General features: G+C 53.1%; 1 protein-coding gene across 1 annotated transcript in view; it reads right to left on the reverse strand.

Annotated features, from left to right (window-relative positions):
* Positions 1–4,893: 4,893 nt before the first annotated feature.
* SHB (SH2 domain containing adaptor protein B) overlaps positions 4,894–25,043 on the reverse strand; it is a gene marked incomplete at its 5' end in the record, with an annotated part of 132,726 nt that continues 112,576 nt past the window's right edge. The window contains one exon of the mRNA XM_079705843.1: positions 4,894–5,724. Coding sequence (XP_079561969.1) covers positions 5,541–5,724 — 184 coding nt within the window. The 3' untranslated portion in view covers positions 4,894–5,540. The remainder of the gene's footprint in view (positions 5,725–25,043) is intronic.

Below are 25,043 nucleotides of genomic sequence, written 5' to 3' on the forward strand. Positions count from 1 at the left end.
TCCTGCCACCCAGTCAGATCATGGCCCCTTCAAAACTGTCCCCCAAAGCCAGAGATGATACTAGTCACTGCAGGCTGGGACGCTCCCACTCAGGAGGGAGCAAGAGAGAAGGAACTGGTTCAGAAACTCTGTCCTAGAAGAATCCCCACCCCTACCCCAGTCTTCCCAGAGCTGTTGCTGTGGCCAGGGTAACCCTCTGAGCTGGCCACCCTCAAGCACCCGTGGTATGTGGAGGTGGACTTGCTCTGTGTCTTTGAGCAATCTCCTATCCCTCTCTGAACCTCAGTTTCTGGCCCATGCCGCTTGGTCTCTGTGCATAGATGAGGGAGGGCAGGTCGTCCACCACTTCCTGTCGACTAGTTGAGGAAGATGTTTCCTGTGCTCAGCTTCCTGCTCCAGGTCACCAGCTCGTTCCAGGCCCTGTTTCATGCTCCATGTTTGTTAAATTGAACCAAAACAGAAATAAAAAACTCTCCCAAACATGAAAGTGACCACCAGAGACATTTTTCTCTTCTCTCTTCAGGAAATATTCCTGGTCACAGAGCACTGGCATTGGCCTGGTGGGCCCAGGAACATGTCAGGGCTTTGCCGTCCCTTGAACAGGGAGGGGTGTGTGTGTGTGTGTGTGTGTGTGTGTGTGTGTGTGTGTGCGCGCGCGCGCTGTGGTGGGGGGCGTGCTCTGAGGGGCTTAGGAGTTGGAGGTGTGGATTCTGGGTCATTGAAATATGGAATCGAAGCCTGAGACTTGGGGGTAGTGGGGGAGGAAGAGGCCCACTGGGGCACAGCGGGCCACAACCTTGGGAGAGAGGGAGAGGCAGTGAGTTCCTCCAGGGCCAGGTGGGGGTCGGCCTCCACTCCAGAGCAGGCTTCCAGGCGAGCTGGGGGGTCCCTGTGCCTCCTCAGGTGCTGACCTGTGTGTGAGGAAGGAGCTTGGGCTGCAGACCCTCCTGCTCAGGCTGCATAAGGACATCATCATGATGATGGCATGAGGGCACACAAAGGGAAACAGTGTGCCAGTCACGCCCTGCCTGCCGCTCTCCAGAAAACAGGCCAGCATCTCCTAGTCTTCAGGGAGACCAAAAATGGCTTCCTGCCACGAGGGGATGAACGCTCCTCCCCTTGCCCTGCTCTGTTCTTCTACCTCCACCGGATGAAGCCCTCGGAGGCCCAGAGACCTTGCCATCTCCTACCATGCAGGCTGTGCCACACCAGGCCTATCTGACTCCCCCGATCATCCCCCACCTGTTACCTCTGCCAGGAACACCAGGCTTCCAGGCTCCCTACTCATCCGCCAAGGCCCCACTGTTCCTCACCGCTGCAAGCAGATTCAACTCCCCCTCATCTGGGCACCCACAGCCCCCCTCTATTACATCACGTGTAGTTGACTGTTTGTTTTTCCGCCACACTGGAAACTTCCTGAGGGTAGGGGTTGGGTCCTATTCTCCTCTGTATCCACCAGGCCCAAGGACGGGTAGGCACTCAACAAATGTTTGCTGAACAAATTAACCTGTTTCCATTTAAGAAGCTCACTAGGGCTCCAGCTTTCTCCTAATTAGGAAGCAGGAAGGTTCCTTCTTCTTGTAAGATCCACCTTTGGGGGATGACGGCAGAACTTCAGCTTCTGCGAGAAGGCGGCAATCAAACTAGATCCTGGGGCACACGTTTGCATTTTAAGGAAATAAAACATGCGTGCTCAGTGAGGTACATTTAAACAAGACACTTGTATATTAAAAGCTTCACATTAAATATACATTATACAGCTTATCGCACAGAATTATTGTATCAGTAGATCTTTACAGGACACTTTTTCGCAGTGGGTGGCAGTCCCAAGGCTCCTGGCAGTGACACAACAGCCCTGAGGAGAGGGGAGGGGCTGGGGGCTGTCAGTGCCTAGGGGGTACCTGAGTGGGTCCCTGGAGGGTTCTGGAAGGTGCTCCTGCATCTACAGCCCTGGGCTGTGCTGGCTCCACCGGACAACTTGCCCCATTTTTCTTTTCTGGTAACCGATTCTGGAAGGTAGAGACAGACATGGCAGTCTGCTGGATGACCATCGGATCCAGCCAGGACTCTTCATGAGCATCGATGGGCCAACTCCAAATGCAATACCAGCCTTCCCTGTCTGCCCACTTCTGCATGCACTGTCCCTGGGGTCTGTGAGAGCACATGGTAAGCCTGGCTGTCTGTCCCTGCTGGGCCCTTGGTCAAGTGACAGCAAGCGCTTCCCTGAAGCCAGCCAGAGCTCGGTGTTCCAAATCTTAAAAAGGCAATCTCCGGGTCCTGTGACTGTAGGAGAAGCGGAGCGTCTGCCAAGGGCTCTACCTGTTGATGCCAGGCCCTTGTTGGAAGTTACATCATGATTCCCCTCTGCACACCCACTGGCCACTGAGGGGCACCAGCCTGGAGCTGCCCTGGGAGGGGAGGCACAGCTCAGCTGGGATTGGCTGAGCTTCCTGAAGAGGAGCCTTTTCACCATTTTCTTTAGAAGAGGTGCTCTGTGAGCCTCTCTCCTGACAGGCAGGTGGGCCATCTCTCCCCACAAAGCCTCCTTTCTTTCTGGGCTGTCATCTTGTTCTGGGGCAGGCGGGGCACTGCCCAAAAGGCCCTGACTCCTCAGTGCTCAAGGACATTACTGCTGAAGTGGTTGGGGCATTATGGTCAATAATGAAGCCAGCGACAGAGGGAAAGAAAGGGGAAAAAACCTGACAGTCCTGTGGCTCTGAGCAACGCAGCCTGTTAGGGGCTAGAGGTTGTGTTCTGAGACAAAATGCTGAGGCGAGATATTGTGTGGCAGGGAGCTTTTTTTTTCCCCCTCAAAGAAATCCAGCTCATTTTTTCCCCCATTAATTGGCAGCAGATGAAAAAAAAAAAAAAAGCCAAAACAAAACCCAAACCAACGCCAGTAACCTGAATGCGAGTGTTTCTGAAAGGGAAAAGCTGTTTCAATTGTTAGATGTCCAAGAAAACATGAATACACGCCGACAGAGGAAACGGTCACAATTAGAGGAAGAAGAGGGAGAGGTTCATAAAATTAAGGGAAAAAATTCCTTTTAGCAGCTCCCATCCTGTAAGCTGGCTCCTCTGCCGGCCTCAGTCCCAAGGGGGAGCTGGCGGTTGGGCCTCCTGGGGAAACTTCAGGAAGACGAAGGCAGGGGAAGGAGGGAGGGCCCAGGAATCCCTTAAAAGAGCAAAGGCAAGACCAGAGGGCGAAGCAGCCTCAGTTTTCCTCCGACCACAGCCAGAACCTCTTCTGAGGAGAGGTCTTCTCTGAAGACTGTCCACTGAGAAGGGTTGTGGGCTCCTGCACTGCCCCACCTGCGGCCTCAGGAAGGGCCCTGTGGGAATCTGCACTTGCTGGAGGACGAGGCACTAATGCAAAATCCACCCCACCCCTGGCTCCATGGGCTGCCTTCCTCTTCCCCAACCTCTAACTGGATCCTTGGGATCCAGTCTCCTTCGGCACCTCTGTTTGGATAAGTGCCAACTCCTCACTCATCTTCTCACTCACCATAAAAATAAATAAATAAAGAGGAAAGCGTGAATCCTTCCAGGTACTCCTGCCTTAAAGGATGTTTTGGAAAACGCAAAGCAGGTAAAAGGTCAGGATTGAGGCTTTGGAGACTAGACCCAGGCCACAGGCAACGAGGCAACCATGAGGTGGACGGGCCTGTGAGATCCATGGGTGGGAGGGTCTCGGGCTGCCTGGACTGAGACAAGGACTCGGGAGGCTGACCCAAGAGTTGGACTGGGCAGGAAGCAGATGCCAAGAAAACAGCTTTGGCTACAACCCACTAAAATCCACAGCAGCCACCTAAATGGGCACGGATTCTAGTCCTGCCCTGGCTTGACAAGTGGCCGGAGCAAGTCCTCTCTCCTCGCTGGGCCTCTGTCTCTACTGTGAACGGTGAGTCTGAAGCATCGCGGAAGGCCTGGCAGTGCTGGTGATGTTCAAACTCGGTTCAGCCCCCTCCTGCTGGGGAAGATGGTCACCGAACTTCCATTGTGCTCAGACCACTGGCAGGCAGACTGACGTGTGCTTGGTGAAGGCGCTGACACTTGTGTTCTCTCTGGATCCCTTGCACCTCCTTCAGTGGATGGAAGCCATGTCTTTCATGCTGCTGGGTGGGATTCTTCTATTTCTTCCACTGCATTTAACATGCATGGTACGGTGGTAGGTGGGTGGGAGGGAAAGGAAGGGGAACTGAGTAACAGCAATCTCACTGAGGGTCTGCTCTGTGTGAGCAAGACCCCCGCTCCCGTCAAGGGCAGGGGCTAGATAGGGGTGGAGCGTGGGAGTGTGTGTGCGGGTGTTCTTATCTGTGTGGAGGCAGTGCGGACGATCAGGAGCTCTGGCTCCATGTCCCCTGAGAGGTCAGGATTTGCCTTCTCCCAGGAGCAGGGTGACAGCAAGGCCATGTAGAGCCAAAGCACTGGCTCTAGAGCGTCCTCTGCTTATGGGCTGTGTTAACTTAGACAAGCTACTTTCCCTCCCTGAGCCTCCTTTTCCCCACATGTTAAATGCCTCACAGGGTAGCAGTGACCCCAGTTAATGGGGAGAGCACTTTATGCAGTGCTGGGTGCTGAGCACCTGAGGGGTTAACACAGACCTGCCATCACTGCATTGCTGTAGGCAGAAGGGGGAGCGTGGGTGCTGAGTCAACATTTGAGGCTACCATTGCTGGAGCCTGAATGCCCCTTCCTGCAGCTTGACTCTCAGGGGGCAAAGCAAATCCCTCTGCCTCAGCGGCTGCCTCAGCCCTGAGCTGGGGGCTCTGCCTCCTTCCCGCGTGCCCAGAGGGGACACACCTTGCTCTGGGGATGAAACCCGCAGGTAAGCACTGGCCCCCCCAGAGACCCACTGCAGTATATTAAAAAAAGGGATAAGAATATATATTAAATGACTGTTTTATTTACACACCCTATTCATAAATAATTGAATCCTTTTTTTGACTGCACAATGATTCCTTGGAGATCTCCTAATGATTACACTGAGTGACTAAAAGTGGATTAGTGGGCTTACATCTGTGTGTGGCCATGTTCTCCCACGTATGTGCTCACACTCGCACACACACACCAGAGGGGAGGCGGGATTCCCAGGGCCTTCAGGGCTCTCAAAGCACCAGCATTTGGCTCCCAGCACCAGTGGGGCCCCGGTGGGAAAACTGCACCCTGTACACAGGTGTGAATTCCTGACGGCTGGAGAACAAAGAGCCGCAACCCCAGGAGCTCCCGCCCCGCCCCTCGGAGCTGCTCTCTTTTGTTCATCCTGGAAGGCATCTCTTTGGATTTGCAAATATTTTAATTCACAGAAACTCGAAGAGGGGTTGGGGGAGGGGCTGCGGTGGCAGGCTAGCCGTCCCTCAGTCTTTATCCAGGCTTTCTCCAGCCCCCGTGAGTGGCAACAGCATTCTAGAGACATGCAGTGGTGTGCTAGTACCATACACACGACACAAACTGGACATGGCTGGCAACAGCGGCCGGGCGGGTTGGCAGGGGCCACCGGCTCCTCCACGTCTGGGCCCCGTCACAGGGCAGGGAGGGGCTCACAGGGTCCGCACAGCCACGGGGTAGAGGAGGGACAAGTGCTCGGCCCCTTTGATGGGCAGCTTTCTGGTGGTGTAGTAGTGGATGACTTCTGGGACACTGTCGAACGGGGGGCTGTTCTGACCCAGGACGTATTTCTCTTTGGTTTTGGCCAGTTTCATGTGCATGAAGCCCTGGTTGCTCCTGTGAACAAAGCGCAGAGATTATTAGGATGTGCAGAATGACGAAGGCCCAAGATCAATCAGGAAAGCAATTCCCAGAGAGCTACTCACTTTTGCTCTGAACCGAGGTGTGTCATGAATTCACACTCATTATCCGAGAGAACTCTCCCTCTGGCCATATTCCTGCTAAGGTGTGAAGATTCCTTGCTGCCCAGGACAGAAGAGATCCCAGCCAAGAAGCAGCCCTGAGCTGCACCTCTCCCAGCCAGGAACAGAACCCAGGACCGGCCGAAATGCTGCTGCACCTAAGAGCCCCCTCAATCCCAGCAGCAGACAGGGAATCAGCAGCAAACACGGCTGCAGGAGAATCTTTCGACCTCAGGAGCTTTGAGAGACTTCCTCAGGAAAACAAAGAAACCCGCAAACTTGGCCCCTCTTCCTATTACTGATGCAGATGAGAATTTAAGCCTTGCCTGGCAGGCACAATGTTTAAGTCCCCAATGCCCTGACAAGTAGGCAGGACAGGGGTCATCACCCCCAGTTTACAGATTAGGAAACAGAGTGTGGCAGGATGACAGGCGAGCTGTTCTCCAAAAACTGATGCTCTCTCTTCAGTAGTATGGAACTGCCAAGCCAGGGACTACATTTCCCAGCCTCCCTTGTATCCACTGTAGCCACGTGACTAGTTTAAGCCAATAGAATCTGGGGAGAATTGTGCTCCCCGGCTTTGCCCCAACGCAGGCACTCTCCTGTCTGTGCTTCCTCTCTCTGCTCAGTAAACCCTGCCTGCCTCCTTCTCCAAGGCCCAAGTGGAGTGTTTCCTCTGCCAGGAAGTCTTCCAGGTTCCCACTGGCAGAGCTCCTTCCTTCTTCCAGCTGCGCCGAGGATATAACGCCTCCATCAGCACTTGCCTTCCTGAACTGTGATTACTTATCCATCTTCTCAATTCCCCTGAGAGCTTCAGAGGACTGTGCAGGCTCTGTGCCCACCATGCTCGGCATCCTCCGAAATGGGTAGTGGGTGGGTTCCTTGGAGGTCAGAGCAGAGCCCTATATCTGTGACCCTCGCAGCTTGCCAGCTGCACCAGCATGCTGGGTGGGGTGTTGTTTCCACCTGGCCCTAGCAGACCTCTCCCGCCTCCCACCCAGGACTCTGGCCACATCGGGTCACTAACCCCTCCATCAACCTGCCTGTGCTCAGGCTGCCTTTTCCCTGCTCACTCAGCTCCAAGATTGAGCCACCACACTTGTGGATGCTTGGTTTCCAAAGCACAGTCCAAATTTACTGAGGGTGTGTTACTTAGTGAGAAAGCTGGGGCTCTGACTTCCTGCGCCTTCTCCAGAGCCCATCCTTGGGCACTGATAACTTGTGAGCAGCCCTAGAGGCCCGGCTCCTAGGAGACCAGGCCCACCCCAGGCAAGGCCGAGAGCTCCGTGTGGACACAGTTTTGCAGTTTGTAGCCCTTCTGAGCTTTGATTCTTCTTGCTTCAGCTGTTCCCACATCTCTTCCATCCAGGACCGGGTTCCCCACGCCTACCGGCGCCTGCTCTATTAATGCGTCAATTTGGACTCCAGGACCATTTTCAAATGGGCAGAGCAAATACTTAATGAAGTGCAGGCACTGAGCAATACATCTGCTCATAATAACGTATTTAGAGATGTCACCCTTAGCTTAAAGGAAATCATTCGGAGAGCAATTATGTTTCAAGAGAGAATAATTCCTATAAAGAACTGAAATTTAAATCAAGATTTTTTAAGGCTAACAATGTTCTAATTACAGAGCCTGTGGCAAGTTCTGCTCCTCAGTGAAGGGTCATTTCATTGGAGAATTGTCTTGTCACATCTGAGAAGCAGGAGGCACACTTGCTTAAGCCGTTAGAAAGGAACTGGTGCGTGCCTTAAGTGAAAAAACGTGCAACTCCCTCTGAGTGAAGACTCCACTACCTGCTACCCACATCCATGGAGAGATGGCAAATCTGTGCTGGCCTGGAAAGGGCTGTAATTGCTTGAATGCAGGGCTGAAATTGTGTGGCTAAGAAAACCGGTGGACAGTTAAAAAGCTGTGCATTCTTGGAGGCCACGTGCTCAGCTTTGCCTGGAGAAGGGGTGTGTATGGGAGACAGCAGAGCTGGAGCTGCAGGTGAGTGACATGGTGGGTGTGTGTGGCCTTGGACATGTCATGCCCTCTGTGTGAGGTGATATTTTGGGCTTTATGTACCACAGTCTACAGCTGAGGCTGCAAAGCGCAGGATGTGTTAGATCACAGCAACCAGTTGTGAGCTGGTCTGAGTGCCAAAGCTCTGATGGCACTGCAGGTACGAAGTTGCAGGGGGAGCTGGTTTAATTTCTAAGGAGGTTAAAGAGAATAACTCATACAGGTTAATGGGATATTTTCACACCAGTTGTTCTTAAAATATTCAGTGAGGGAAGTGGGCAGGGATGGTGGTAACAGAGGACAGAGCCAGAGCCAGAAGCTGAAGCTCCTCTGTTCCCAGGCTGAGGGCTTGCGAGGTCACCAGATATTAGGAACTCCACACTAACGCCTCCACCTCAACAGACACAGGCAGCCGCTGGTACCTTCCTGTAGTCCCTCCTGACTCTCCAGGCCCACTGTTTGTTCTTCTGACACTCGCATTTCAGTACACACTAGTTTATAACCCTGAGCTGGGCTGTACTGAGGGGGCAGGCGGTTACAAAGTTCGGAGCCCAAGGCAGAGAACTCAGGCCCGTGACCCGAGTCCAGGGCCTGACCATTCCTGGCAGAGGGAGAGCTGGCCCTCACCCTGCAGCCCCGGCAGGAACAGCCCTTCCCCTTGGGCTCACGCACTGCACCCTCTGGTTCTCTGGACCCGAGGCTCTCCTTGGGCCGTACTGGGCTCATTCCCTGCCCCCACTGGATCCATGGGGAGACTAACTGGATGGCCTCTGAGGGTGCTTCTGGGCCTAAGGTCCTGGATTCCATGTGTATGAGCATAATCTGCTGCCCACACGGTGAGGGCTTCCTGCAGGAAGGGGTCGAGGCAGCCTCAAGCTCCACCCCCCTCCACTACTGCCCACGGCCTCCAGTGCTGCTGTCACAGGGTACTGGCCCGGATGGCCCTCAGGCTGATGTGTCCTGGGCACTTCCTGTGAGCCAGGCCATGTGCTAAGCACTGAGACTCAGATGGGAGGTGGCTGACCCAGGGTCACACAGCAATCAGCAGTGGCGATGCTGCTTCCTTCCCTGGTGGACCTTTCCCAGAGCCCACGCTCCTGACCTCAGCACTGTCCAGCTCCAGGAGAGAGCCCTACTTAGCCCCCAACACTCCACGTGAGGCCAGGCGCATGGTGGGCGAGAAGCATCAGAGCCTGAGTGAGTGACTCCTTGCCTCCAAGCCTCAGTCCCCACGACACCCACCCTGCAGGGCTGATGATGGGTCAGAGCAGCACAGGGGCTAGCAGTGAAAGGCCATCCTGGGGATCGGGGACAGTGTGTCCTGACCGGCGGAGCCCCCAGCCACGGAGGGACCGTCACACGGAGTTGGTGGGCCCTGCAAGGTAAGCAGGCTTTCTTCCTGAGATAATCTATCAAACCCGGACTTATGCAAAGGTCCGGCAGAGCCTTGTCAACACATAACTACGGGGTGTGCGGCAGTGATATACCCTGATCGGTCACAAGGTCTCCACGAGTGAGGTGCCACCTAACAACAGTTGAAGATTTAAAAACAGCTGCCAGGGATGGCTTTAAAGACTCCCAACTCGGGGGCTTCCCTGGTGGCGCAGTGGTTAAGAATCCGCCTGCCAATGCAGGGGACACGGGTTCGAGCCCTGGTCCGGGAAGATCCCACATGCCGCGGAGCAACTAAGCCCGTGCGCCACAACTACTGAGCCCACGTGTCACAACCACTGAGCCCACGTGCCACAACTACTGAAGCCCGTGCGCCTAGAGCCCGTGCTCTGCAACAAGAGAAGCCACCGCAACGAGAAGCCCATGCACCGTAACGAAGAGTAGCCCCCGCTCGCCACAACCAGAGAAAGCCCGCGCGCAGCAACAAAGACCCGACGCAGCCAAAATAACTAACTAAATAAATTTATATATATAAAAAAAAAAAGACTCCCAACTCTACTTAGAAGACAATATCCAGCACAAGAAGAGAAAAGATTAAATTTTCCAGGGAGAAGAGAGGGTGCGTCAGATAACCAGCATGCCCAAGGATGCTGTGGTGCTCTGGACGCTGCTTTTGGAGCAAGAAGCAACCTGGGGACCATCTCGTTTCACCCTCTTGGGGTACCCTGGAGGAAACAGGTCAGAGAGAGCAGCACTTTGGCTCAAGGCACACAGCAAGGTAGGCTGTGGTTATGGCAAGAACCTGGGGCCCACGCGTCCACGGCCAGGTGGGCCGGGTCCCAGGCCACCTCCCATCATGGCTTCTGAGAAGGCATGGGTCCCCGGGGAGCTCAGACAGGCCGCCGCCTGCCAAGCTCCTGTGTCAGCCCCGTCTCCTTTGATAGGACATCTTGCAAGAGCTAAGTCACAATTAGGGGTGTCTCCAGTGGGTGACCTGACTAATGAGTCTTGTAAGGCTGGTAGAGGCTGGGGATGCTGTGGCTGTCAGGGCGTTCAAATGGCTCATTATCATCACAAAAAGCACCTCCTCATCACCAGGATTATCAAACGTGCCTGGCGCGCTGGGCCTAATAACAGACCCCACCTTGTCTCATAATCATGGGCTTTAATAAAACATCACTCAGCCTGCAGCTGCTGGCCCGAACAGGGTGCGAGGCCTCACCTCTTGCTTTTAGACCTAATTGCTTGATGCATATTTCATGAAGAATCTTGGGTAATAGTTATGTTAAATCGCTTCTTTTCACGATGAAGTGACTTAAGAATACTTGCATATAATATTTATGCAGGAGAAGGCAAGGAAATGGCCCTTTGGGACTAGCATGTAGGACCTGGTTACAGGAAACCACACACAGAGGTGAGCTCTGGTTTACCTCTACTGAAAGGTGGTTGAGGAGCTGCTCTCTTCACTGAGATGCCCCAGAACATTGTCCCTCAGCTCGAAACCGTCCAGGGCTCCCCACTGCCACTGCAGAATGAATGCTCGAACCCTACCGTGCACCAGGCACTGAGCTGTGCCACTGCTACATGTTACCTCATTTAAGCCCACAGCAAGGTTGATAAGTTGCTTGGTGTGACTACCGTTGTTTACAGATGGGGAAACTGAGGCTGAAGGAGGTTGTGTGCCTTGTCCCGTGGGACACGGTGGGACCAGGATTTCACTGTGTCTGTCTGACTTTGAAGCCTGTGGTAAGCACTCAGGGCCCTGACACTACCACTGCAGCCTCATCTTCCCCTGCTTAGCCACCCAACCAGACGGATCCAGGTGTCCAGGTCCCTGCAGCTCTGTGAGCTCCTGAGGTCAGGAACTCTGGTCACTGGGACGTTTCTCAGCAGGTCAAGCCTTATTCCCCTTTGGGCTCTCAGCACATGCCTGGCACACAGCCGAGCACTCCGTTCATCTGTCCATCCATCCACCCAGCAGCTATCTAGTGAGTGTCTATCTTGGGCCAAGGAAATGAGGCCCTGTGCATCCTCCTCTCTGGACTGTAAGCTCCAGAGGGCAGGCTGGTGGCGACTCCACCAGGTCCCCGAGTGTGGTCCAGCCAGGGTAGAAGCTGCCTCTTTCAAGGCCAGACACAGTGGCTGCTTTGCCTGGTCAGCATTGGTCCCAGGAGGAGCCAGCTTAGTGAGGGGCAGAGCCGTGGGGAGAACCTAGAGGGTCACCTCTGCAGCGGGTACAAAGGCACCTGCCTCTCAAATTGGAAAGAGAAGTCTCACTTGAGGGAAGCCACAAGCCACAGAGAAGCATGGGTCAAACCTTTTTCTTTCCTTGGGATTCTACAAGAAATCATTCCCAGGTACAGAGCCAGCCAGTGCCCCTGCCCAGACCTAGATAAACAAAATGAATGTGACACAAGTTCCCTCCTAAAACCACGTCTTCCTGAGGGCCCAGGCCCTCCCCACTCTGCGGCCCAGCAGATCTCAAAGTGGCTGTATCTCTTCCTCTTCTTGTGGGTTATTTTAATTAAAAAGTTGAATCTTACATTGTACAAAGATTCCTGAGGCCAGATCGGTTAAGAGAAGAGGAAGGATGAAATTGGGCATCTGAATGTCCTCAACAGTTGGTTGCAGGATGATTCTCAGGGGAGGGAGGTGTCGCCTGCTTTCCATGAGCATGACAACAGCAACCAGCATTCACCCTCAGAGCTCTCGGAGCACAGGTCTTGCGATCAGCGTGGAGGGTATGAGACCAGCCCATCAGGTCCTTCTGACCCCACAAGTGTGCACCCAAGTTGGAGTGGAGATGGACACGGACGTTTGTATCGAATTAACTGGGCATAGGTGCGTTCTAGGCCCGGCTCTAATGCTGATTTGCTGTGACCTTGGGTGAGGGAGCATCCCAAGGGAGCCAGCCTGGAGGGTGACCATGGCAAGATACCTCCTGCCTCCATGGCCACCTAGGGGCCTACAAAACAGGTACTTCCTGCCATAACCCCGCCCCCTGCTCGGCAACGCTGCCTCTGCAAGCAGATGGCTCCGATTCAGGACGTCTGCTCTTTGACCTCCTGGGAGATGGGATATTTTGCTGGGTAAGTGTCTACAGAGAAACTCCTTGTCACATCTGTGAAACAAGCCGCTCCAGAAACACTCATGAGTGCCTGCAGAGAAGCATGTTCTGAGGAGAGCCCTGGGCCTGCTGTGGGAAAAAAATACCCAGATCTCAAGTGATGGGGCGGGGGCAAGGTACCTGGCTGACATCTCCTGAGGATGTCAGGCTGGCATCTGCACATGCTGTGAACTACCAGCACAGGGCCTGGGAGCCTGGCAGAACAAACGTGTACAATGTGATGGCCACCGCTGCCATTGGACTGGACCAACCTGTGGCTTTACAAAGAAGCTGGGAGGGCTGGCATTATCTGCAAGACACCCACTGCACACACGAGAACACCAAGGGCCAGAGGGAGAAGCAACCTGCCTGAGTCACAGCGAGAGGACACCAGGGCTTTCTGAGCCAGCGGACCAGGACGTGAGTCCCTCTAGCTGTGTGTTGGGGTTCTCCAACTGTGCAATGCATGGGGTGAGGGGCATGGAGGCCCTTTCCAGCTGGCATGTTCTAGGGGTTGAGGAGCTGCGGGAAGGGGCTTATGAGGTCACATGCCACCCACCGCCTTCCGAAATAGCCTTCAGGGGGACAAGCGAAAGACACACGCGCCAAGTTATGGTGAACAAACATCTAAATGTGAACACCGCTGAGTCAAACAACTTGATTTACAACCAAATAATTAGGCTTTCAATAAGCACACTGGCAGTGATAAGCCTCCCCAGGAAGCCTGGGCATTTCTCAAGCTCTAAGTTGGCGGCTCAGGGAGAGGGCCTTCAGTAAATCACGATGAAACGCCATCTCCAGGCAGAAGGAGAGCCGGCAGATGCATCTCGCGGCAAACATGGAGGGGCATAAGGCTTGTTTTGTGCCACGCAAAGCAGCATAGGTCAAAATGAACTGATCTGGGGCAATTTTTCAGGAGGAGACTAACAAAGTGTCAGGCAGGAGGATTTTAATGATCCAGACTGACAGCTGAGGGAGTGAGCCTCCCATCACTGGGAGTGTGTAAGTGGGAGGGTAATGATGCATGGGGGCAGGCTGGATGACTTTTGCAGTCTCTCTGGTCAGTGTTCCTAGCAGTCCCCAGGCTCCAGCAAGTGCACATGAAAACTGCAAGGGGAGAGGTGGAGGCAGGGGGAGGGGTGACATGAAATGTTTCAGAGATTTAGGAAGGGGAAAGAGGACTCTTCCAGGAACACAAAGACGCTTTTGTGTTTGAAGCACGTGGGGTTGATGGTGGTGGCTGAACTGAAGTCAGATGCCTGGGTTCAAACTCTGATCCCATTGATGTCATTGGCTGGTCAGGTCCCCTCTCCCTGGGCCTCAGCATCCCCGTCTGGAAAAGGTAGAGGGGGTTCCTCCAGTGCTGAAGTTTTCAAGCTAATGAGAGACATCACAGTGGTGTGGAGGGTGTGCCAGCCTCGGCCAGGAGGACTAAGGCAGGGCAGGACGGCTATCCTCATGCAGGTACAGGGAATCCCTGGGCTTGAGGACAGCACAGTGGCAAAAGTAAGGCTTCTTAACATCTGTGCCAACGGGATGGACAGAATGCATTCAGGCCTGGGGTGGGGTAGAGGGGGGTTTCCTTCTACTAGGACAAGCCTCTCTCCACCCATACTCTTCTTGGAGCACTGGTTCTCAACTGGGGCGAGTTTACCTCTCTCCTGGAGGAATCTGACAATGTCTGGAGACAGGGGAGCTGCTGGCATCTACAGGTGGAGGTCAGGGATGCTGCATAGGACAACCCCACAACATAGAATAATCCAGCCCCAAATTTCAACAGTGGCAACTCACTAGTCACCCATGCCTCAAATCCTTCATCTGTGAAACGGGAGTAACAAAGAGTCCACCCTCACAGTAGTTGTGAGAGAGAAGTGAGAATGCCTGTGTGAAGGAAGCAGGAACACCTGATAAAGGTTAGTCATCTGGCTCCTTATTTAAGGGCTTAAGACACAACACAGAATTTGCAAAAGGGCTTCAAAGGGCTCCAGGCTGTTTCCAAGGGCCAACTCCCACTTCACCACCAACCAGCAGGTGCAGGGGGAACACACGGTACCTGAAGGAAGGTCCAGAACAGGGACTGGGCAAAGGCAGCCATAAGGGTAAGCACCAGCTGCCATGGAGAGGACTTTGAGGGGGCACAGGGGCTTTTATAGGCAAAAAGGGAACTGGAAACCTGGGGTTGAGCCAGGTGAGGCTGGGGAGTGAGATGAGGGGAGCACTCCGGGATGAGGAAAGCAAGACAAGGGCAAAGGGACCACCACCTGCAGACCCAGGGGGACCCAGACCTGGGTCTGAGTCCCCTTCTGCCACTCTGAGCTGTGCCTCTCTCTGAGCCTCAGTTTCCTCATCTGTGGGATGGAGTTTTCACTGCCCACCCGTAAGAACCATCCTGAGGTCCGAGCTGGATGGTGCATGAGCAAGTTTGGCAGGTGTTAAGGCTAGGGGTTCTGACATGGCTTTGTTCCCACCTGCACTGCAGGAGCCTGAGTAGAAGTTGCTGCCCATCTGGTTTGCCTTGCTGACTCCGTGCTGCCCGGGCTGAGCACTGAGCGTGTCTCCCTGTCTGCCTGGTCTGCCATTCATGGCCACGTTGGCAGCAGGACCACATCCTCCAGCTGGGCAGCCTGCCTGGCTGGGGTGGCAGGCCTGGGTTCTGGCCCTAGCTCCGTCGCTGGGTGACTATGGGCATGGTGTTTATGACCCTGAGATCAACCTTCCCAAACATGGAGTGGTGTTTCACAACACTCTCAAAAGCACATTGTTACACAGCAGGGTCCACATGAAAACAGAATGGGAATGATGAGGAAAGAGGCTTCTCTGCTTAAAAAATACTGGTCTATGGCAGTATTGTGTGTATTGCTCTGTATTCAACATTTCTGAGATAGACAAGACACCAAGCAGAGGCTTTTGAGACCATGTGTTTCCCTGCTCTTATTTTACAGATGACATTAAGGCCCAGAAAGGGGTGGAGGTTTGCTCCCATTCTCCAGTGAATCCAGAATGTGCCCCTTCCCCCCCAACCCCGCCCCTGTGCCATTAGCTGTAGGGGATTCTTGGGCACTACCCATAGCCTCTGTATGCTCAGAGTAGACAGCAATGCCTGTGACAAGGTGGAAGGTGGAGGTGGGTGTGCAGGGAGGGGGAAGAAGGCAGCAATCCCCCCACAGCCCAATTCTCATCCTTGTCCTTAAAGCACAGTGCTTACCCTCACTATCCTCCAGACCCAACTCCTTTCCTGGCTGGGGCGTCCCTTGCTAACTGACCAACTGATTCATTAGCACAGCAAAGAAGGGGACTCACCCACAAAGCACCTGATCCAACTCACAGTTTTACTCAAACAAGTAAAGAAGGAAAAACCCAGGAGGGCCTTTAAAAACTGAAAGCTAAAACAGACCTACGTGCTCAGTGGTCCTGCCTCTAACCTGAGGGTCCGTTCTTCCTCCCTGGAATTTCAAAGGCACACAGTTGACTCTAAGCCACCCAGACACCCTGGCCAAGGGCCTTTTGCGCATCATGTGAATGATGGTGATGGTGGTTTTCAGTGGAAAAGCTCCCAACAGTCCTTGGGGATCTGGGCCTCAGTTTCTTCATCTGTGAAATGGGGAGGACTTTATGATATTCCTTAAAGTCACTGAAAGCCAGTGAAAAGAGCTCTGAACTGGATGTCAGGGACCTGGTCCCAGCCCTGGCTCCTGTCCTCTTGGGCCTCCGTTTCCCCATCTATCTATACAACAAAGGGAGAGAACTAGGTGACCACTGAGGTCCCACAAACTGCTAAACCTTTGAAACTTAGCACATAGGTGCTCACACCACGCAATGAAGAAGGAATGACTATTCAGATATTAAACAAAAGGACTGACCTTCATTACAGGCATCCCAGAGTTTCAGGGTTGGAAGAGGAGTACAGGTTTCTCAAATATAGAGGTTCTACAAATGTGCCCCAGAAAGCCTACATCAAAGTCCCTGGGGATTTGCTAAGCCTGCAACTCCCTGGGCCCCTCTGGAACCTGAATCAGATTTTAATATGCTCTTCAAGAGATTCTGATGCACATTCAAGTTTGAAAACCACCATTCTAATTCTGTCTGATGATGCAAAGTCCATATTCACACCTCATGTTCAGCTTTTGTGGCTTACCCCCAGTGTTGGGGAGCTTACTCCTTACAGGTACAACTTTTTCCAACCTTTGATGGCTCTGACCACGAGAAAGTCCTTCTACGTTCTGAGCTGAAATGTGACTTAGCACATTCCAGCAGGCCACAGCTGCTCTGCCTGCCCTGGGAAGGCCCCCTGGAGAGCAGAATACAGAAGCAGGCACAGACCTGTGGCTGCTCCTCTCCAGCTGTCCTCTCTCGTCCTGGTCCCCCCTGCTGCTCACAATCTCTCATACACATGCTGGCCTGCAACCGGACAGTGTCCCCAATGTATATGTCCCACTTGGCCATTAGCCTTGCTGTCTGGACACGACTCCATCACCATGTGGACACCCTGAGCCTTCGCTGAACTCCTTTCTGGTGTCTTCTGACCTCCAGAGTCCACCTCTGTCTTCCTCCTCCTCCCCATCCCAAGGGACAGGATCTCACTGGCATGCGAGTGTCAGTGGGTGCAGACAACATGCACCTCTTGACCAAACCAAAAGGGGCACCAGTCCAAGAACATTAAGAAGCAAAAGCCCCACTGGCTGTGGCCACACTTGGAAGGTTTGCAAATGTAATTCTGAAAGGTCACTGCCAGCCCTTAGTAATCTGGGCTCTGGAGGGCGAATCCTCTCATGTTGGGCATTCATTCTGGCAGCTTCTTGACAACCTCTGTCCACAGGGTGGAGAGTTTTCTCAAAATTAAATCTCCGGCTCTTTGCTCCCTAATGAAATTGATTTCTGCCTTGATACACAACAAAGCTTTCATTTTATTATTTGGCTAGGGTTTGACCACATTAATTACAGTTTTTTTCAGCATGGCTGCAAGTAATTGAGTTCCCAAAAGTTACTTACTATTGGAACTGATTGCTTTTTAAAAGCACAACTTCCACAAAAGTAAAACAGTCAACCCTCTTTTCATCACAGAAGATTTTCAGGGGGTAAGACTGGAACAATTGAGGACAGGAAAAAGTATTTTTCTAGCCTGAAAATCTGAACTCAAAATGGGATTATGCTCCCATTTGGAGACCGTGAATCTGAAAGGTGGGTGTGCCCAGCACACACCACCTCATGCATTTGCCGCCTCAGTGGTTTCATCATAACTTGTGTCAGAACTCATATACTGCCCCCCCCAAGTTTTTAATCATTGTTACTGGCACAATTCTACCTGCCTCAGAGGATATGCTGCAGAAGCCTCTTCAATTTCTAACACCAGGTACCAGGGACTGCAAAGCACCTGCCCAGCACCGTGTAAATGCGTTTTTCCCTGGGAGGCTGTGTTCAGCCAGGGTGGGGTACACACCTTTAGTGTCAGGTGGAAATGAGGGGCATGTGGCTACTCTTTGGCAAGTTGGGTGGTGGGAAGGAATTGTGGAAAAGATAAAGGACCAGAGATGCAGAAGCTGTGGGGAGACAGAGAGAGCTGACTAGGACTTCAGAGTATACAAGGCACATCTCTGTCCACAATATTATTAGTCACCTGGGCCCCGGGGGGCTTACGTGGAGGGGACAATTGAAAAGTTGGCACCACAGGGAGTTAGCACCACAGGGAGAGGGGACACTGCAGAGACCTCTCCTCTAATACCAAACCTAATCATCCTTCTACCTTTCTGTTACTTCCCAATACATTATTATCGTCCTAGGCCCTGCTCACATGCCACCTCCTCCAGGAAGCCTTCTGAGATGCCCCCAGTCAGACTCACTTTCTTCCTCCCTTACTTATTCTCTGCTACACCTCCCTCCATCACAGTAGTCACCTATTCTTGTCCCCGTGCCTGGACCACAAGCTTAGACTCTGATGTGCCTCTGTCTGCCCATCCAGTCAAAGGCCTGGTGCCTGGTAGGAACGCAGCAGTGACACCTACACTGCTGAACTGTTGCCCCTGCCCTGAAAGTCTGTGCTGAGAATGTGACAAGCTGGTCCTCAAGCCGCCCAGGGCCGTGAGCAGCGTGTAGATTTTCAAAAGGAAAATAGGAAAAAAAAAAAAAAAAGTTCTAATTAAAGCATTTCTAATAAGCCAGCTTTGCCAAAACCAATTGTTTCTGATATTCCTCCTAGGCGAAGCAATCCTTAAAAAAAAGGTATTAAAAGTGGCAGAAAGCACCCTCAGCTGGAAGGAGGATGGCGGCTGCTCACTGGGGGAGGGCTGCCCAGAAAAAGGCAGGGTTTTTTTTGTTTGTTTTGTTTTGTTTTTTTGCGGTATGTGGGCCTCTCACTGTTGTGGCCTCTCCCGTTGCGGAGCACAGGCTCCGGACGCACAGGCTCAGCGGCCATGGCTCACGGGCCCAGCCGCTCTGCGGCATGTGGGATCTTCCCAGACCGGGGCACGAACCCGTTTCCCCTGCATCGGCAGGCGGACTCTCAACCACTGCGCCACCAGGGAAGCCCCAGGGTTTTTTTTAAATTTTTTAATTTTATTTATTTTTTTATACAGCGGGTTCTTATTATTTATCTATTTTATACATATTAGTGTATACATGTCAATCCCAATCTCCCAATTCATCTCACCACCACCGCACCCTCCCCGCCACTTTCCCCCCTTGGTGTCCATAAGTTTGTTCTCTACATCTGTGTCTCTATTTCTGCCCTGCAAACCAGTTCATCTGTACCATTTTTCTAGGTTCCACATATATGCATTAATATACGATATTTGTTTTTCTCTTTCTGACTTACTTCACTCTGTATGATAGTCTCTAGATCCATCCATGTCTCTACAAATGACCCAATTTCGTTCAGAAAAGGGCAGATTCGAGGCACAAAATGGAAGTGTGTGCACGTGTGAGTGTGACACACCCACACTCATACACAGCAAAATATCATTTTTATAGCTTTAGCGTTTGAACTGTGGGAGCAAAGACGAGAGCTATAAAATCTGACATCCGATTTTATAAATCTGCCGCAACTACCAAGAATGTTTATGGAGAAAATGGGAGAGAAAATATAGTGTTAGGGGCTCAGAAGGGTAATAACCCTGGGATGGAAGTCGAGACATCTGGGCTCCGCCAGCAACTCGCTGCGGGACCTTGGGAAGGTCCTTTTCCCTTCCTGTGCCTGTTTCTCTCATCTGAAAGCCAGGGTCTTGACCTGGATGATTCAAGACCCTTCTGGCTGCAAGGGTCTGAAGGTATGGGGAACAGGAAACCTTGGGATTTTACTGAATGAAGCTGGTTGCTTCAAGCCCTGCCAAATGCCTCTGGGCGGAGGCTGATCGCATTTCCTCCGGGGGGGCCTTTGAGTTATTTACCTAGCTGTTAGCAAAGTAAGACCCCCAATACTCCCCCGGGGAAAGCACAAGGCTCTGTAAATAACACCACCTGCATTCATACAGACACTCAGGGTTTACTAAGAGCTTTCCCTTCCGGTGTGTCCCTGAGCCTCGGGGCTGAGGCTCAAGAGACGTGAAATAACTCGCTGGGTGACCCTCATGGCTGGTGGAAGCAGTGGGATTCAGGCCCTGGTCCTCTGGTCCCTGACTGCATCTTTCTCCATGTTGCTGTATCTGCTGATGGCAGATACAAGGTCTGTATCTGTCACCATGGCCTGCCCTTGCAGCACCCCACATGCCCTCCCAATCACGCCATTCCCAGATGGCTTTTGCAAAAATATTATTAAATAAGTCCTATTAACAAGATGTTAGAAATGTGATTGGAAAGAAATATTTTTCTCATTTAAAGAGACCACCCAGTGCCTCAGAAGGGAAGCTGTCCCAGGGCACAAGAGGCTTCCTGGCAACAGTTGGAACGCCTCCCACGGCAGGCGAGCCTTACGGGGAGATTTATGGGGGCTGATATGAGATAATTAAAAACCAGCTGGAAATGTAATCAGGGTGGCTCTGACTCTGGAGGGGACCAGGGAGCTCTCGGGGGAGCAAAGGGCAATGCCGTGTGCTTGGCTGGGAGGGGAGATGCAGCAAGTCAGGAAGGGAAAACCCAGCCCATCAGCAGGCACGCTGGGCACTGCCAGGCTGGTGGGTGCTCTGGACAATGGGTTGGCAGTGTGAGTGCGGGCACCCCTTGCCTCTGGTTTTGGGCAGCTGAGTTAGGACGAGTTTCCTGGGTTTTTCAAAACCATTCCAGGTCCATGTTGCAGCTGGTGGTGCCACCACTCACTTGGCTGTTCAGAAATCTGGATGAGGCCCCTGACTTCTTGCTCTTTCTCACCCTCTTCACTTCTACCAGGACACAGCCTCTGTTCTACTCCCACTGCCCTAGGCCTCCGCTGAGCTGTTGCAGCCTCCTCAGCAGCCAGCGCTTCACCCCCATCTGCCTTCCAGACACCTCCGCGGTCAGACGGGGTTTCTGAAAACCTCTGTCTCTGAAGTTCACTGTTTTCATTTAGTCTCCTGCACAGGGCGTTTGAGGAGCTCCTAATTGTACCACTTCCTTTAAACCTTTTAGAAGGAGAAAACACGTCGCACACTAATTGAGCAGAAAGTTCAGTCTCCCTCCATCAGTCCTGAAAGGATGTGAAATCCTCTGTGTAGTGAGAGCAAAGAGGCAGACGGCCCCTCTTCCCTGCCTGCCCTTTGTCTCAGGCCGATGCAAATGCTGCCAGAAAACAGGACCTGGATGGGAAGCCGGGAGGCAAACAAGCTTCTTCCTCTCTCTGGTCTCAGTTTCTCTACCTGTACAGGGCATTGGGCCAGGGGATGTAAAAGGTCTCTTTCTGTTCCCTAAATCCCAAGATTTCTGATCAAGTGTACTTAATGTATGAGAGCTACTGTCCTGGACCGGGTTCTGGTTCTTGTAATCGACTTATAATGTCTGAAAATGTGGAGGGAGAGATAGAGGGTCAGCAGGACAGTGAGGGGGACAGAAAGGAATGCCTGTTGAAGTGGTCATCATCTTCAGGTACTGATCAAGAACTGGGAGATCAGAGAGGTTAAGTGACTTACCCAAGGTCACACAGCCAGAACAAGGGCAGCCTAGATTTGACTCTAGCCCTGTGATTTGAGTCTTAGTCATAACAATGCAGGATTTTCTCAAGTTGCAGCCTGCATAAATTCTAAAATCCCACCACCATAAAGGGGAGTAGCTGCGGGCATGGACAGGTCCAGACAATTCTCAAGGCTCTGGACCACACCAAGCTCTTTCCTCAATAACCCATGGCTCTCCAAAGTCTGTAACAAAGACAGTGGGCTACCACTCACTTAATGCCTGCTGGGCACATGCCAAGCACTTCACGTATATCATCTCTTCAGGAATACCTCTGTAAAACCCATTTTATAGATGAGGAAATTGAGGCTCAGAGATGTTAAGTCCCTTTGTCCAAGACCACCCTGCTAGTAAGTGGTAGAGCTGGGCTCCAAGAGCCCAATCCAGACTGATCCAGAGCCCATGTCTTCTGCTGCACAGAGCTGCCTCTATCCTGGGGAGATGGGGAGGAGTTAGTGATGGGATATATTGAAAACTGTGGATTGGAAAGTAGGCAGCTTCTCTCCTCCTGGGCTGCTGTTTCCAGAGAATGGGCAGCTCCTTACCCTGCCCATCCCCAACTGCCTCAACCCTCTTCACTTCCCAAGGCCCACGTCAAAACCCCTCCTCACTCCACCCCTTCCTGCCATCACTGTCTGCCTGGAGTCAGTCAGCTACCCCTGTGCCGGTCTGCCTGACCCCCACCTCTCTTTCTTCTGTACTCCCCCATCTCCAGCCCTCACACCCACCTGGCAGCTCAGAGAGGTGCAGAGTCACGGGAGCAGGCAGCCAGGAACCCAGGGCCCTGGTCAGCAGAGCTGGGCAGTGCCCCGGGCGGCACACACCTGCCTTTCTTGAAGCTCTGCCCTCAGGGGCAGGCTGGGGAGGAGAGCAAGTGGTGGTGATGGAGTCCTACATCCTGGAGCAGGAGGTCATGCTGGGCAGGGAACCCAACAACGGCCGGTCAGGCTCTACTGTGGTCTGGGGGACTACCCTGGGGGCTTGGCCATGGGAGCAGCCCCCATGGAGCTGAGAGGGTGGAGCCTCAGATGTCGACCCGACAAGGGGCGCTCAGACGGCAGAGGGAAATGAAGTCCGTGCTCCCTGCCGATGATCTCAGGGCAAGCAGCCTTTCCTCATCCCCCGCCCCTCCCCGCCCCACAAACCTTTATTATTTCTTGCTCCTGGCTGTCAGCAGCAACAAACTAAGATTAATCACTGGCCCGCCTGCCTAGACCCAGACATGCCTACTGTTTGAAAACTCTCTCCTCTACTATATAAATCAACGAGGGGAGAGAAGAAAGAAAAACAACTCTAACAGAAATGTGCCCCCAGCGCCCCTGGAACGCAGCCCATCAGCTCCTCTGGCCCCGCTACGCTCTCCACCCTCCCAGGAAGCATCTGTTGGGTGAAGACTGGCTGCCCAGCAGTCAGCACAAACCCCCAGCTCCAAGCAGGAACCTAACGGGCCTCGTTTAGCCATCAGAGCAGGAGGCATTTTCCTGTCCCGCCCCCTCCTTCCCACCTGGAGAAGGAGGTGGGGCCTTCCCACCATCCTTAGGACTGAGCAGAAAGACAGCTTGTCCTGACCGTAGAGTCTTGGACCTGGAAGCAAATTTACGAATCAAATGCCAGACCCTCTTTCTATGGGAACGGGGGAAGACACTGGCCCATGTCATCCAGAAGCAGATATAGCCCAGACGCACCCCGAGGGCGCTTGACCTGGCCCTGTCCACCTTGCTGCCTCCACGGCAATTTCTAAAGGCTCTGGGAAAGCTGGGAGGAGTGGAGACTGGCATATACCTGCTGAGCTGCATTAATTATTACAACAACTTCATGAGAGTGGCCTACGTGGCTTTCTAGGTGGTAATCAGGGAGGTAAAGTCATTGGCCGAGAACCACACAGCAGGTAAGAGATGGTGCTAGGATTCGAACCCAGGTATCACTGGCTGCAGAGCCCATGCTTTTCCCTCTACATCTTTAAAAGGGCCGCCCTGGATCTCCCCTTGGGACGCGTGCCCACATGCTGCCCACCTCTTGGACTGTGCTAGCTCGGGTGGCATGTCTGTGGACATGTCGGGGAGAGGGAGGCAGAGTAGTGTTCCATTTGACACCTTGGTTCATGAATGGTTCTAGAATACAGCTCTGGGGACATGACTGCGACGCTGCTCAAAACCTTCAGGAACGCTCCCTGCCCTACAGGTTAGAGTCCCCAGTTCCTCAGCCTGATGACTAGGGCCACCCCTTTCCTTGGCTCCCATCAATGTTATCTGTTGTTCTTACACAAGCTCTGCACTTCCTGCCTCTGTGCCATTCCCTCTGCCTGGCTGCCCTCTCTACCCTGTGCCCAGGTCTAAGATCTGCCCAGCCTTCAAATACCCCCTCTTCTGGTTCCTTCCCTCTTTCACAGCCCTGAGCACTTTCTGCCTTGGGGAGCCTTAAACACGTTCTATGAGTATCTGAGTTACCCGTGTAAATACCACTTCTTCCCCGCTTGGGCTATGAACTCCTGGAGACTGAAGCCCACTAAATAACAAGACACTGAAGGGGCAGAGCTATGGGCTGAGGAAGGCTCCTGAGTGATCAGGGCTGAGCTGTCCCCTGATGGAAAAAGGTCAGACCCCAGAAATGGCTCCTGAGGTCAGAATCTGGGCTATGCATTTGCAAGGATGCTGTGAAGTTTGCCTTTGGGGATTTGAAAGCTGAGGCCCCTTTGTGAGGGCTCCCTGGGGCCATGTTCCCCACTGGAGTTGGGGCTCTGAGTGTTTAAAGAGAACAGGGCTGGGCCCTTGTCAAAGGAGCAGGGGCATCCCTGCTGAGGCCTCAGGAGGGCCACTCTGTCTGCCCCCATCCCAGGGGGGTGCCCAGAGCAGGCAGAGCCTGCCCGGTGTACGAGGAGGCCCTGGCGTTCTCTCTGCCTCCCCGGCCCTCAGCGGCAAACCCTCTGGTCTTTGGAGTCCTGTTTCCCTCATGAAACTAGAACTTGCAAAGAGTCATTCACAGTCCAAAGTGTCTAAAGAACCCTTTTAATGAGATTTTTCATCCCTTTCCCCCACTGCTTGCCTTTCCAAACAGTAAACTGTGTTAGAGGGTGATGTTTTCTTGCCAACTTCTAAAAGCTCAACCTTTCACTTCCCCGAGGCTAGAGTGAGTGTAGCAGGGGTCAATGGTTGGTGCTGGGGCCAACGTGTGTGCTGATGGCTGAGAGGGCGCCAAGGGTCTGATGCCCTGTCAGGTCAGGCTGGAGAGGGGAAGAGGGAGAGTTCTGCAGAAGGAGGGGATGAGGGCAGTGTTCAAAAGCAATGAGGCAGGACCTCTGCAAGACTGCTTCACGGGTGGGGGCGTCCGCCATGGAGGGGACTTGGATGCGAGGAGGTGAGGGAGGCAGGCGCCATCTTGGATTGCCACAGGTGCGGGGGGTTTTGATGAAGGGGCAGGTGGGTGGCAACTTAGGCTGGTCCAGGGACCTGCCTGCTCCCCACAGTGGGAAGCAGTCGCCATCTCTCTTGTCAGTGTGGTCAACTGCCAGCTGGGGAGCTGGTCAGTCACAAATCCCCTCTGGGTCTCAGTCTCCCCAGCCATGAAGCAAAGGGACTGGACCACGCAGGCCTCTACGGTCGCTTCCGATGACCTTCTGGCT

Source organism: Hyperoodon ampullatus, assembly GCF_949752795.1.
Source record: "Hyperoodon ampullatus genome assembly, chromosome: 6".
NCBI lineage: Eukaryota > Metazoa > Chordata > Mammalia > Artiodactyla > Ziphiidae > Hyperoodon > Hyperoodon ampullatus.